The sequence below is a fragment of the Alosa alosa genome, chromosome 4 (genome assembly GCF_017589495.1).
Source record: "Alosa alosa isolate M-15738 ecotype Scorff River chromosome 4, AALO_Geno_1.1, whole genome shotgun sequence".
Classification (NCBI taxonomy): domain Eukaryota; kingdom Metazoa; phylum Chordata; class Actinopteri; order Clupeiformes; family Clupeidae; genus Alosa; species Alosa alosa.
This window is the reverse complement of record NC_063192.1, coordinates 4428971-4444376: the sequence shown is the minus strand read 5'-3', so window position 1 is coordinate 4444376 and position 15406 is coordinate 4428971. Positions and strand designations below refer to the sequence as shown.

Genomic DNA, 15406 nt, shown 5'->3' with positions numbered 1-15406 from the left:
CTACCCAGATGTAACCCAGGGTTACTTTGTTAAACCGGGGTTGACAAAACCTGGTTATCTTAAGTGGTGTTAATCGGTACTACGACGCTGATTATGAAGTTGATTTGTTGAACCGGGGTTAACCTAATAGGAGTTTGTGCGCGTTCACATAAAAGGGGCGGGTTGGGGGGCTTCCGGTGGCGCCATGGTGGAGACGGCAGCCTAATCTTTTGCTCCAGAGGAGAACTTTGAAATAAATTGCCAATCTCTTTATTTTGTAAGAAATATCAGTTCACTACTGCTCACAAGAAGTAAATGTGATGTCTGGCACTCGAAAAGACGCAGAAAAACAACAGAAAAAAACGAAGACTGTCAAACAAACCCAGAACGGCTCAAACTTAGATGGAGACAACATGGCGAGTGTGGTGGAGGAGCTACGCGCATTGAGAAGAGAGCATGCTGAGGCCTCTAAGGAGACTAAAGCTGCCTTGGCAAGAGTTGAATCCGCATTGAAAGAAGTGACGGAAAGAACAACCAAATTGGAGGGCCGTATGACAGACGCTGAGCAGAGACTTTGTGATACGGAAGATGCAACACAAACACACCAACGAGCCCTCTGCTACCTACTACACCGAGAGGCTAATCTTACAGCTAAATGTGAGGACTTAGAATCAAGGGCAAGACGGAATAATCTTCGAGTCTACGGTATACAGGAGGGCGAGGAAAATAACGACATGGTCGGTTTCATATCAACTGTCATCCGCAGCTCACTGTCTTTACCGGAAGAATTCGAGCTGAATATGGAGAGGGCTCACCGATCCCTGACCCAGAAACCTACTGACCCAGATAGCCCCCCGAGATCCATCATCATCAGGTTCCTGGACTATCGAGTCAAGGAAATGATCATCCAAGAAGCATGGAAGCAAAAAGGTGGGGTGACACACAATGGATATAAGATATTCTTCGACCAGGATTATACAGCTGAGGTGCAGAAAAAGCGCAAAGACGTCAGAGACGTGATTAAGCAGCTGAAGGAGAAGAATATAAAAGCACAGTCGCCCTATCCTGCGAAATTGAAAATTCACTTGGATTCCGGAGTAAAGACCTTCCCGACCCTTGCCGACGCCTCAACAGTACTGGCTGAACTGGGTATCCATATTCACGTTGAGGAACGGGAAAAGCTTCAGGCAGAACTTCTAAGAAACAGCTGGGCGCAAGCATCCGCGAAAAACAAGACGAGAAAGCAGGCGAACCCCCCATCAATGACGAGCGCTGACTGCAATAAACACTACCATCATATAAATGTGAACTGTGAGTAGTGAAACGTTATGGCATGTTGAAGAAAAGAGTATTGGCGAGATGTTGAATATTTAGGTGAGTTCAATGTTCTCCTTGAGTGAAGAGCTACTTAGAGAGGCTACTTAGGCCTTTTCCTCACCCATAGGGCTTACCCCCTTTCCCTCCCACGTTTCTTTTTTCTCTCACTTTTCTGGGAGGCTTTAGCAAAGGCAATTTGATGCCTATTTGCAATTACACTAGGTGTATGTTTTTGGAGAGACTGCCACAACTCTCCTTTTTTGTTGTGACTGATTTTATGTTGGTGAATTCTGACATGTGTTTGGAAGTCAGATTTCTTATAATTTTTTGTTCAATTTTCAAGTTTGAGATGATTGTAATTTCTTACCATGCAGTCCTGCAGCATACGTCTTACAGATACAGGTTTATATTTGGGAAAATGTCTTTATTGTTCAAATTGAAGTGCTTTATTTATCCAAATGGATAAAATAACTTTGGTGACCTACACTGTCCATGGGTTGAATCATCCTATCAAAAGGAAAAAAATTATGTCTCAAATGAAAAAGATGCAATGTTCCATTGCGTTACTGCAAGAAACACACTTAACAGAGAGTGAACATACAAAATTAAGAAGAGAATGGGTGAACTTGGTGTATAGTGCTTCAAATGGCAAAAAGAGAGGTGTGGCCATCCTGATAAGTAAAAATCTGCCATTTTGTACTGAGAAAGTGGTAAAGGATAAAATGGGGAGATATGTTATGGTAATTGGAAAAATGGGAGGTGCTGATATATCCATTCTGAATGTATATGTCCCCAATGAGTATGACAATGCTTTTATCAGGGAAATTTCCAATATTGTTGCAGATAACACCAGGGGATTGCTGATAATAGGTGGGGATTTTAATGCTGTCCAAAACTGGAAATTAGACAAGACACCAGCTGACAAGGAGGTGAAGAACAAAAAAACACAGACTCTGAATAATATGTTTTCAGAACTAGGACTAAAGGACCCATGGAGGGCCAAAAACCCAAAAGGGAAAGATTTCAGTTTCTTCTCCTCTGTTCATAATAGTTACTCCAGGATTGACTTTTTCTGCCTACCTCAACAGGACTTATATAGAGTCATAGATTGTCATATAGAACCAATAACCTTGAGCGATCATGCTCCTGTGATATTGAAAATAAATTTTGCTGCTCATTCCTATTTCAAATATTGGCGACTTAATGTATCATTACTGAACTAGATGTACCGCGTAGCGGTACAAAATATGACCGCCGCTCAGTCCTGTACATCCGTTCCGCGAAAATAAATCACACTTCAATTTGTCTCCATATTTTACTCCATCCCCCACTCTTGAAACTTTTGTGTATGCTTGTTTGGCATGCCTGAGTGTGTGTGTGCGGCTGCACAGAAAGTACCCTACTGGTGCTGAAAAGGTGAATAGATTGTAGAATAGCCAAAGAAGATGTAGAATTGTTATAAAACCTTTAAAATCTCTAAACAATCACAAGTAGGGCAGTTCATCACAGTTCATCCATTGCAACTGGATTGATGAAAGGTCACTTACACCTGTAGGCTACATTGTATTTGGGGAAAAGCAAAAGGTATCAGCATAATGTTATTTATTTATTTATTTTTTATGTATTTATAAACAAAAACATCTCTGTCAGTTCCATGCCGTTTTCAACAGCTATCAAAACAAAGGTCATTTTGGATGGATGGATTTTTGTGAATGTTTCTTCTTCTACATAAGATTTTAGTCATCTTTAGTTCATGTAATACTTTTATTGTCAATGCACAAATTAAGTAACAGTAGTCTGAAACGTTATTGTTAATGCACAAATTAAGTAACAGTAGCCTAGTCTGAAACAAAATGCTGTTTTACATCTAACCAGTGGTGCAAATAACTGACATGTCCAAATGGGCCTTGATGAAATGCGCCGCTAGACTGTTCATACATTTTAACGGGCCAAAGTTGAAGAGCTTTTGTCCGTTATTGTTAGTGCAAATATAGGCTGATTCATGTTCCCTTGCATTGTTTAACTGAGGTCCATGGCTAGTCTGGCTTTCATCAGACCAAGCTCAATCTTTTAAGAAATCAAAAATAAATAGCGGGCAGATCAGGCTGGGTTCACCCAGCCTAGTCCATAGGCACCGATATTGTTTAATTTTCCGATTGAGATATACACGCCTGGCTATTCTAAATGCAAAAATGCATCAGGGAGTTATGACAAAACGGTAACTAACAAACTAGATCCTAATAGAAAGTTGTTAGCTTCCCTAAGCTACAGGTAGGATTATAAGGTAGGCCTATTGACAACATAAATTGTCAATAGGCTATGCTGGCTTAACAAATAAAATCTCCTTTGAAACCAATGGCTTACGCCTTTACAGTATCAAGCGGACTTAAACTGTCATATCGCGGGCTTAAAAGTTGTAATAACATTCACGCAGCTCCATGAGTCAAGGAAAGCGAATGAAGTAGCCACTTCTAAATGGGACCCACTACACAGTAGCTTAAGGTGTTTTGCTAAAGCAGCCATAATGAAATGAAGGTGTCATTGTTTGATACTCACACACACACGCTTTTTAATTTCACAGACTACAACTACCAAGCTGTAATCAAAGCACATCGATTCCCCTCTCACACCCTGCACGCACTTAAAACAAAATAAACAGGCGTCTCAGTCTCACGCATGTATAGGCAAAACTGTATCAGACCGGTGTAACGTTGGTAAATCTTCCATTGCACAGAATGATTTTGTAGCACGTGCAATAAATGACAGTCGAAGATACAAACAGTGCTGCTATACATTTGCTTGGTATAACCGCATTTATAGTTTTCTACAAATGCAATAAATCAAATGCCTCCATCACTCAACCAACGCTTAACGGTAACATTACCTAGGTCCTTATTGATATTACAAGATTAACGCACCTGCAGTAAAACCAAGCATGTCCGATAAACATCCTCAGATTTATTTCGGCTTCAAGAAGAAATGGGAATTACACTTCATGTGAACATCGTCCTATCCTTATTAGATGTTCGCTGCGGTAAATTACAGTCCTTGTATGAAGCGCCCATTGTTTTTCCAACCCACTTTTAACTTCCAACAAAAATTACGCCTCACTGCAACGATCGCCATCTCTAGTGGACAAACGACTAATTCTCGCCAATACTGAAAATGCAGCCTGATTTTAATTTTTTACCGGGGGGGGGCAAATCACAAATGAGTGATTATGAGCCAGGGTTGATGTGGGCCCTTGAGACCAACATACCATAAAAGATTCACAGAGAACTGTGTTCGCCCTACCCTCCTTCGGGGTCCAGTCCAGCTGGGGCTACAGATGAAAACGAAAAATGACGGTTCCATGCTATCCATGTGGGGGTACATGCCCACCAAGTTTTGTGTACCCCGGTCTTTCAGTGTCCGGGAATCCTTGTTGGTGTATCGCCACTAAATGTACACATAAATTATTTTATTGTAAGGCCCCCATGAACGAAAGTACACAAAACTTGGCATGCATTCAGAGGGTGTCATAATGATCCTACACTTTTAATTTCGCGGCAGTTTTGACCTTGTCAGCCAGAGATATTGAGATGAAAAACACCTAATTTTTGCTTTTAATTTTTAACTAGGTGGCGCTTATACATGAAATAAGTGGTAATGGGATGGGTTGACATGCCCCTTAAGACCAACATACAAAAAAGGTGGACCTCCTAGGCCCCACGGTTCTCGAGATATTCACAGAAAACTGTCTCCGCCACCTACAGGCCAGTTGGTGTATAGTAACATAAATTAATTTATTGTGTGGCCCCCATGAACGGAATTCCACAAAACTTGGCGTGCATACAGAGGGTGTCATAATGATCCTACACTTCCAATTTTCGTGCAGTTGCTCATTTTACTTTTTGTGTTTAACTAGGTGGCTATACATGAAATGAGTGGTTATGGAATGGGTTGACATGGCCCCTTGAGATCAACATACAAAAAAAAATGGTCCTCCTAAACCCCACGGTTTTCGAGATATTCACAAAAAAAACTGTGTCTGCCCTACCCTCCTTCGGGGGTCCAATTCAGCGAGGGGGCTACAGATCAAAAACGAAAAACGATGGTTCCATGCTATCCATGTGGGGTTACATGTCCACCAAGTTTCGTGGTACCCGGTCTTTCAGTGTCCCGGAATCATTGACGGAAATTTGGGCATCACGAAAAAAAAAAAAAAAAAAAAAAAAAGAAAAAAAAAAAAAATCTGACTAAACCTATATGACCGCCGCAAGCTTGGGCGGTCATAATAATGCCGAGATAGTAAAAGAAATAAAACAACACCTAAAAGAATCCTTTGAAATAAATGACAATGGTGAGGTTAATCCCTCTGTTTTATGGGAAGGGGCAAAAGCTGTCATAAGAGGGAAATTTATTCAAATATCATCAAGATTAAAGAGACAACGACAGGAAGAGCAATTAAAACTAGAAAAGAAAATAAAACAGCTGGAAATACACAGAAATACAGGTTCAAGTGGCATCTTATCTGAACTGAAAGAGGCAAGAAAGTCATTAGATAAGCTCTTGTCTTATAAAGCAGAAGGAGCATTAAGATTCTCCAAACAAAAATACTATGAATCAGGGAATAGAGCTAGCCGCCTTCTAGCTTTCCGGCTTCGTAAAGCCCAGGCAGACCACACTGTTTCAAAGGTTAACCATCCTACTGCAGGGAAAACAGTATCCCACCCTAAAGATGTAGCCAATGCCTTTGCATCATTTTATAAAAACTTATATAATGAGATGAAACCAAGCTCAGCATTAGACGATATTGAGACCTTTCTTGCTAGCCTAGATATCCCCTCATTGTCAGAAGAAGCTTCAGAGCAAATGATATCAGCAATCACTGACACGGAAATAAGAGATGCAATTAAAAGACTGAAAAGCAATAAATCACCAGGTGTGGATGGACCATCAGGGGAATTCTACAAATGCTTTGTCGATGATCTTATTCCAATACTAACAAAAGGTGTTCAGATACTCTCTATCTGAAGACAACCCCCCCGAAACATGGTCACAGGCAATAATATCAGTGATTCATAAAGAAGGAAAGGATCCAACACAATGTGAGGGATATAGGCCAATTAGTTTGATTTGTAATGATCAGAAACTACTGACCAGTATTTTAACGCATAGAATTCAAAAGCACATTACAGAGCTAATTAATGTGGAACAAACAGGTTTATACCCAAAAGACAGGGAGCGAATAACATCAGAAGAACACTAAATATTATTACCTGTGCTAAAAAACAAAAAAAGACTTCTTTGTTAATTAGTTTTGACGCTCGAAATGCTTTTGATACTGTAAATTTAAATTTTCTATACAAAACTTTGTCTGTGATGGGATTCCACTCACAATTTGTAGACTGGATAAGAGTAATTTATAAAAATCCTAAGGCACGAGTGAGGGTCAATGGTTGCTGCTCAGAGTTTTTTGGCATACAGAGAGGGGTGAGGCAAGGTGATTGCCTCAGCCCTCTGCTTTTTGCTATAAATATTGAACCACTGGCAGCATCTATACGTCAAAATGTAGATATAAAAGGCATTAGTGACATGAATAAGAAAGAGCATAAGATGTCACTCTATGCAGACGATCTATTGGCCTATATTAGCGACCCAATCACTTCCATTCCTTCTCTAATAGATACATTAAAAAAATATGGACAACTCTCTGGATATCAGGTAAATCAGTCAAAATCAGAGGCGATGACGTTAAATGGAAGTTGGCCAACACAATTATCAGGTAAACTTAACTGCCGTTGGTCCCAAAGCTTTAGATACTTGGGTATTATATTAACAACAGATGTAACTAATCTGTTTAAACTTAACTATGGTAAACTGATGAGCCAAATAAAAGACGATCTTTCAAGATGGGAAATCATACCACTCTCTCTTATAGGGCGAATAGAGACAATACGAATGAACATTTTACCCAGACTACTCTTTCTTTTTCAGTCACTACCAATATACGTCTCCACTTCCACCTTCAGCACAATAGATAAATGGTTATCAAGGTTTATATGGCAAAGTAAACCACCCAGACTCAAATTTAAGAGGCTATTATGTTCAAAAGCTGATGGAGGGCTTAATCTCCCGAACCTAAGAAAGTACTACTGGGCAGGCCAGATTAGGTCCATGGCTGCTTGGCTGTCAAGAGACACGGACACAATATGGGTAGACATGGAGCAAGGTGACTGTCCTAATACCCCACTAGATTCAGTCCCACTCCTAAGTCAGAATCAATGGGGGAAAGGGAAGATAGATAATATATGGATTAAAAACACTCTTAGAATATGGTCTACTGTGAGGAAAAAATTACATCTTCCTATGACCATATCCAGGGCTGTAAGGATTGCAAGCAATGTGGACTTTGTGCCAGCAGGTCTTGATGGGTGCTTTAAAAGATGGGAGAAGGCAGGTTTAGTTCTTTTGGATCAGTTGTTTGAGGGACACACTGTAAGATCATTTGAAGATCTAAGACACAAATTTGAACTGCCGCAACAGGATTTCTTTAGATATTTACAAATACGACATTACTTACATAAACATGAAGAATGGGAAAGCCTTTGTAACCCAACATCTAAATTAGAACAATTCTTTATTGCTACTATTCAAGGCACAATAAAAACCAAGTTCATATCACATATCTATAGTATATTGCAAGAAGATTTGAAAGATAATAGTATGGATGTCAAAGAAAAATGGGAATTAGAAATGAAGGTCATAATTTCTGATGAACAATGGGTAAATACTTGCGAACGTGGACATAAATTAACCAGTAGCCCCAACTGGAGAGAGTTTGGATGGAAGATGAGAATGAGGTACTTCAGGACCCCACAAATAACATCAAAATGGAGCAATGCCTCAGGGCAATGTTGGAGGGGATGCGGTATGGTGGGGGACCATACACATATTTTTTGGGATTGCCCGATTCTCTCAGGTTACTGGCAAAATGTACAAAAAGAAATCAAGAAATGCTTACTAATAGACTTGCCTCTAGAACCATCATATTTTGTACTAGGGGTACTACCAGATGATCTTGAAGAAGATGATGACACAGATCTATTACGAACACTTCTCCTGATTGCTAATAAGGTTATTACAGCCTCGTGGTTGCAGCCACAGCCTCGTGGTTGCAGCCACAATTGCACAATGGAAAGATCGAATCCAAGAGGTTTATAACATAGAGAATCTGACCGCATTCTTACATTTAAAAACAGAGGCTTTTATTTGGAAATGGACAAGAATTGTCCTACATTTTCATTTAATATAGAAATGACCACCATTTCTATCCCTTTTGCTTTTATATTCTGTACAGTTATTTTATTGTATTTCATTCTTTTTTTGTTTTCTTATATAGAACTAACCTCTTAGAATATTGGTTTGAATTTGTGAATTGGTGTGAAATATTGCCATTTGTGGAGTATTTGTATGTTGTGAGTTGACTCAACTACTGCTGAAACTGACTGGAAATCAATCATAAGCAAGACCAGCAACCAAGAGACTGAGAATACCTCAGACATTTATACCTGTGGATATACTTGCTGTGTTTTGACCTGTGCTGTGGATTTAATGTAATGTATGACTGCAATTTATGAATGAAAATAAAAAGAAGTTCCAAAAAAAAGGGGCGGGTTGCAGCGCAAGTCACCACTTTCAATGATAACGCGATCACCTTTTTTTACGGATGAGGAATGCACAATTATTATGACAAGTTACGAGGAATTAAAATTTACTCTACGACAAAAATCAAATACGTCAGCAGAAAACAAAGCAAGGCAAGGCTGTTGGCAACGTATGGCAGGTAGCCTAAATGCCTAAAAGTTCAGTTTTATTTCCACATGTTCTTCAAATATGTGTTACGGAGGGTTAATAGCTTGCGAAATGTCTGAAATTAGTTGAAATAATTAAATTGCCTATTTGGAGTTCATAAAAAGGCCTACAGATGCAACACAATTCAGAAGTGGGCAGAGAGATTAATAAGGATAATTGAATGTTTAAGTAGCCCCCATTGACTGATTTATGCCTAATCCTGTGAACTTTTCAGATGCAACGCCATTGCCAAACGCACATGGCAGCAGGTGAAAATTAAACACAAAAACATTATTCATTATATAGTTCTAACTTGTATTAATATTTCTTAATTATGAAAACATGTTGTATGCTAATTATATAATATATATAGCCTTCACTTGGCCTCTGTTTTACAGCTAACAAGAAAAAGGTGTTTTACAGCTAACAAGAAAAAAGTTTGAACACTACTGTAGGAGGAAAAGCACCAGAGTTTTTTACAGTAGCAGGAGTTGGCCATCGCAAATAATAGTGGAAGGCCGATTATGGAGGGGGTTGAGGGAGGCATTCGGTCGGATTCTGGTGCTGTGGAAATGTGCAGCCTTTATGTGCAGGGTAGGCCTAATATGACATTCAAGTTTATGTTAAAATGGTGATTTTAATTTATTAGGACGATTTATTTTCGGACATACAGTAGGCTATTATTGCTCAGATGTTCAGCATAGGCCTACTGTAGGCCTATGTCCGATTCATTTTCGGACATACAATATTCTTGCTCAGATGTTCAGCATCACCTATGGAATACATGAATTGTCCATGTAAGGGCATTGCTGGTGACATTAGAGAAGTCTGCCTAAATCAGCGGACAAAGATAACGAATTCCCTCGGCTAACAATCTATATCTTCATAGAGAATATCGTCCGGGTATATCAGCGGATTTCTGGCAGTCTCTAAAAACCCTCGCTCTGCGAAGAGAGCCCCTTACGATTTGCGCTCTAATGTCGTATGGATCATCCAGGTACGCCGATATTGTCTCGGGAGAAATTGCTAGTGGAGGGGTGGTACTTATAAAGGGTGTGGTTAAACTGAAACCTCAGGTTAACCAAGAACATAACCTGCTCGGAGCAGGTTTGAGATGCAGCGTAAATTACCATGGCAGCATACCTCGGTTCAAACCTATCCACCTTTTGTAGTACGGGTTAATCGGGAAGTTACGCCACACGTGATCAAGTTACTCTCGAAGTTACCCAGATAAGCCAGTAACCCCAGTTCGTAGTATAGGCCTCTGGTCCTGCTCATTGTAAAGGTGCTACAGGGGTAATGTGTGCTAAGTGCGGCAATTACTCCCAGTGTGGAGAGTGGCTAAGATGTAGCAAAATACTGGCCTAGGGTGTGCCGGGTGTGTGTGTGTATGTGTTTGTTTGTTAAAATTAGTTTGGCTTAGGCCTAGCCTTCTTCATACTTTAATTTTGTATTGTCCGTTTGAAGTTTTATTTTGATTTATCAATAAACCGGTCATCTCAATCATTTACTTCATTGTTTGTGTTTACTTTTTTCCCCTTACTTTAAGTTAACTATTTACGCAGCCATATGTCCCTAGGCATTTTAACCTGTGTGTGTGTGTAGAAGTGCACAGTGTGACATGCAGCAGGGCTGAAGCTTAATTTATGCTTCTGCAACAAAAAATCCACGGCTTAGCCCTACGCAGTCACCATGGGGTACCCCCTCAAAGCCCTACGCAGTCACCATGGGGTACCCCCTCAAAGCCCTAGTCACCCGACATGCACCTACAAAACATTGTAACTTTGCGTCGAGGGGACTCAAGGATGATTGTGATTGGTCAACACGCCCTGTGTGCGGATAGCTGATGTGCTTCAGCAGCATGCTGTGGGTGGTAGCCTCATGCTAGCTCGCTGAGAAGCTTTGCAAACAAACTCACACATTTTGTGTGTGTGTGTGTGTGTGTGTGGGCAGTAGCTTCATGCTAGCTCGCTGAGAAGCTTTGCAAACAAACTCACTTATATTTTGGGTTATAATGACAGGGTTATCCCATTGTACAGTGTCTGTTTGTCAGTGGCGTTTTAACATCAGCACTTCACCAGCAAGCAGTACTTTGTGGGCAGTTGTGGGAAGTTCGCTTGCTAACATAAAATAAACTGGCTGGCAGACACTGCGCAAATAACTTCAGACGTGTTTTCTGGTTACAATACCTAGGTCATTGGAATATACTGTGTCTATTTCTCGATAACTTTCACCAAATCTGAGCACAGAAAGGCCAAATAAATAACATTTATATCGACACATGCCTGTCTGTTTGCCATTCTGACGTTCCATCATTTGGGCGGTGTGCTACACAGACACAAGACATGCAGAACTGAAAAAGGTTCACAATGGCATCTAGTCAAGGCAGAAGCATGAAGTAAACACCCTTGGGTTTATATTTCTCTCTCTCTCTCCTCAGCAAATCTTGTCTTGCCATAGCTCCACTCATAGAACACACACTCTCTTTCTCACACACTCTCTCTCTCACACACACACACACACACACACACACACACACACAGCTGGTAACCAAACTGCAACCTCAAAGGTCAGACTTCACAGCCAGACGGCACCGAAATCTCACCCACATCAACCCCGGCATCTCGTCCCCATCTCAACAGCAATGCTGAGCAAGAGCCAGCTCACCAACCCACCCACCTCAGTGTGCTGTGCTGTGTGTGTGTGTGTGTATGTGTGTTGGGGGGGGGGGAGGGGGAGCCATGCCCCTGCTCCACCTCAGGAGTGGGTGGGGGCTTGACCACAGTCATTCTCGCATGTCTTAGTCCATCCAGGAACAGTACAGGGCCATCCCCATTTTAGATAGCAATCAGCACTGGAATGAAGTGCATGGTATGTGAAGTGTGTGTGTGTGTTCACATGTGTGAAAAAAGTGGAGCTGTTGAAGTAAGCCCCGCTGGTAGTCGTTTCCACACTCTTACATTAACAATGCCATTCACAAAGCCCAGGTCAGCTCTCATAGGAACTGAGAGTTTTACACACACAGACACACACGCGCAAACCTGCAAAGACACACACACGTGCACACAAACACACTCTCTCACACATACCTGAGTTAGGATGTAGCTTCTCTGTGCCTCTTCCATGGCTATAAGACTGGCATTGATGTAGTCATTGGAACCCTGCTGCAGACGGATCCTGCTGTGGTCAACTGACACACACACACACAGAGGGGGAAAGGAGACAAAAAGAAGAGGATTTAGTATGAATCGTGAGTGTTTGTGTGTGTGTGTGTGTGTGTGTGTGTGTGTGTGTGTGTGTGTGTGTGAATGTGAGTGTGTGTCTGAGTGTGAATGTGGGTGTGTGAGTTCCCACCCCCCCACGCGCGCGCGCACACACACACACACACACACACACACACACACACAGCACCAAAAGAGGACATGTGGGACATCCTGTATACAGCTGGCATGAGTTTCTCAGGCGTCACACACACACACAAACTCAACTGAGCCTTCATGCTTGAAAAAATAAATAAATAAAAAGATTTTGCTCTGTGACGGAAGGATAAGACAAGTGAGAGGAAAAAAACGCCTGACTGAACGCCCTGATGGTTTTAACTGTGCTGTTGTGTTGGCTAGGACACACAGTTAGACCAGTTGCTCAGTGAAGATGCCAGAAACCCTCCACTTCTCTTCCATCCTAAACTAACACAGGTCCTCACACACACTAAATCCTCACACACAGTCATGCCGTATAGCCATACGAGTTATCCCATGTGAGGTTGTAGAAATCATATAGGCTGACATCTCTAAGTATAACGCTGTAGTAATCATATAGGCTGACATATTATATGAGATTGAGGCTGTAGTAAATCACAAAGGCTGACATATATTATATAAAAGGAAGGCTGTAGTAATCACAAAGGCTGACATATATTATATAAAAGCAAGGTTGTAGTAATCATATAGGTTGACATAGATAAGAGCAAGGCTGTAGTGATCAAAGGCTGACATATATTATATAAAAGCAAGGCTGTAGTAATCATATAGGTTGACATATATTATATAAGAGCAAGGCTGTAGTGATCATATAGGCTGACATGTATGTATGACTGATCGTATAGGCTTATGTCTCTGTCTTTATCAACACGAGTGTTCATATGGGCTTTGTGTGTGCAAGGTGCTAGCATTGGCGTGTGTGTGTGTGTGTGTGTGTGTGTGTGTGTGTGTGGTGCTAGCAGTGCTGTGTGTGTGTGTGTGTGTGTAGCAGTGTGTGTGTGTGTGTGTGTGTGTAAGGTGCTAGCAGTGGTGTGTGTGTGTGTGTGTGTGTGTGTGTGTGTGTGTGTGTGTGTGAGGTGCTAGCGGTGGTCTGTGTGTGTGAGGTGCTAGCGGTGCTGTGTGTGTCTGTGTCTGTGGTGCTAGCGGTGGTGTGTGTGAGTGTGAGGGGCTGGTACTCACACGGGCTGACATCTCTGTAGCGGTTCCTGTTCTTGTTCTCCTGGAGTTTTGCCACCCGACAGGGCAGCTCACTTGACTGCTGCCGGATTTCCTGTAACACACAAGGGAGAACCCACACACACACACCATCAGAGAGGAGGAGTACTTCAGCCAACCTCCTGAGAGTCTGAAGCAGGACAGCCCTGCTAACTGTTTACTTTCAGAATCAAAACATTTGCATGAGGGACCAAGCCGCTATAAGGAAGTTGCCCTTCATTTACAGACAGATGCTCAGCCTCTGAGCTGTCCTGCCTACATACTCGAATTGAGCACAGTTCTGTGACGCAAGGGCTAGCCTGGCCCCTGAGTCGTGTTTATAAACATGTTTAGAAAGTCCAGCAGAACAGACCAGGGCCGCACAGCTGACGAGAGACTTCCAGATATGCTGTGCTGGGCTTAACCTTTGAGACAGTTAGCCAGTTCGCTAACTCTCACCTCTTTGAATGCACACCTAGTGTGGCTAGCAATAACGATACACATCATATTCCTGTACATTCTGGTTTCACGACCATGCCAAGTATTGCCACCTGGCTGTTCCTTTGACCAGGTGACAGCAAACTAATCGGTTTAACTTCCATTAGCCAACATGCTGGTGCTTTCCAGGAATTTGACACAAGGAGGGAGCCGACTTTTTCTCACGTACTGGCCTGAGACGTAGGCAGCAAAGTTTCCTCTCGTTTCCACGTACTGGCGTGGCGAGCTCAACTCTTCACACCTATTATCTATTTAGATAACGACCTCAGTGTAGCCTACTCCACCACTCCTCCACTTTGTTCCGTCTTCAGAGATAGCAATGCTAACTATTTCCAAGGGATAGCATCTCTTGATCATTATGGTTTCTGGACTTACCAAGCTGTCAAACACAGTGACTAGTTCGCTTGATTATTTTCCTAAACATCAATAAATCGATATTGTGTCTACAACATGTCCTGTGCAGTGTGCACGTCTGTTAGCTGTGCAACATTTGTAGGCTACACGGCTGTAGCCGGCTGTGAAAGTTGTTAGCTAAGTTACCTTCTTCACTGCACCACCTTACTTGAGCCAGCAGTACCTACCTGGTAAATGGCGTTCCAATTCCCGGATTCATCGATTTCTCGAAACTCGGCTTCCATTGCCGTGTGAAATACAACCCCAAAGCCCGACGCTCTGTTGATTTCTGTTGGTCGAGCTACTATGTCGTCAGCTTCGAAAACCGGTGAACAAAAAGACCGTAAGAATTTCTTGAATTTTCCAGTCTATGGTTTTAATGTTACTGTTGTCTTGGCCTGTTCTTACCGGAAACACGCTGCATGCTCCGCCTCCTGCATCACTACTATCCCTCGTTGGCTGGGACCCCGCCCTAAGATCGCAGAGTTTACCAATCACAGGACGAGGACAGCCAACAGACCAATCAGCACACAGAATAAGCGTAGTCGATGAGACAGCCTAGACTGGCAGTCTAGATTGTATGTTCCTGTTGGCCAGTTAAAGCATCGTAAATGTCATCTGTAGGGCCTACATTAATTTACACGGAAAAGTATATTTAGAAGAATAAACTGCTAAAACTCTGGTATACAGAATGATGTAAATAATTCGGTCAAACGACTGAAACAGCTCATGGCCTTTACACGGAAGAGGCATTGCTTGACTGACAAAGTGCAAACGGTGCGTTTGCCTGACTGGTCAGATTTATAATAATAATAATAATAATAATACTAATAACTAGAAAATGTAATTTCGAGGAAATTACCAGTGCATGAAAATATAAACATACTGTATATTAACATAAAATGCAAAACAAACTTTTATTTGATAAC

At 41.7% G+C, this 15406-nt stretch overlaps 1 protein-coding gene across 1 annotated transcript in view; it reads right to left on the bottom strand.

Annotated features, from left to right (window-relative positions):
- The window catches only part of ptpn1 (protein tyrosine phosphatase non-receptor type 1), a 39337-nt gene extending 24434 nt beyond the window's left edge, over positions 1-14903 (bottom strand). Inside the window, exons 1-3 of the mRNA XM_048240566.1 lie at positions 14666-14903; positions 13572-13662; positions 12222-12322 (exon numbers count right to left, since the gene is read on the bottom strand). Coding sequence (XP_048096523.1) covers positions 12222-12322; positions 13572-13662; positions 14666-14722 — 249 coding nt within the window. The 5' untranslated portion in view covers positions 14723-14903. The remainder of the gene's footprint in view (positions 1-12221; positions 12323-13571; positions 13663-14665) is intronic.
- Positions 14904-15406: the final 503 nt, after the last annotated feature.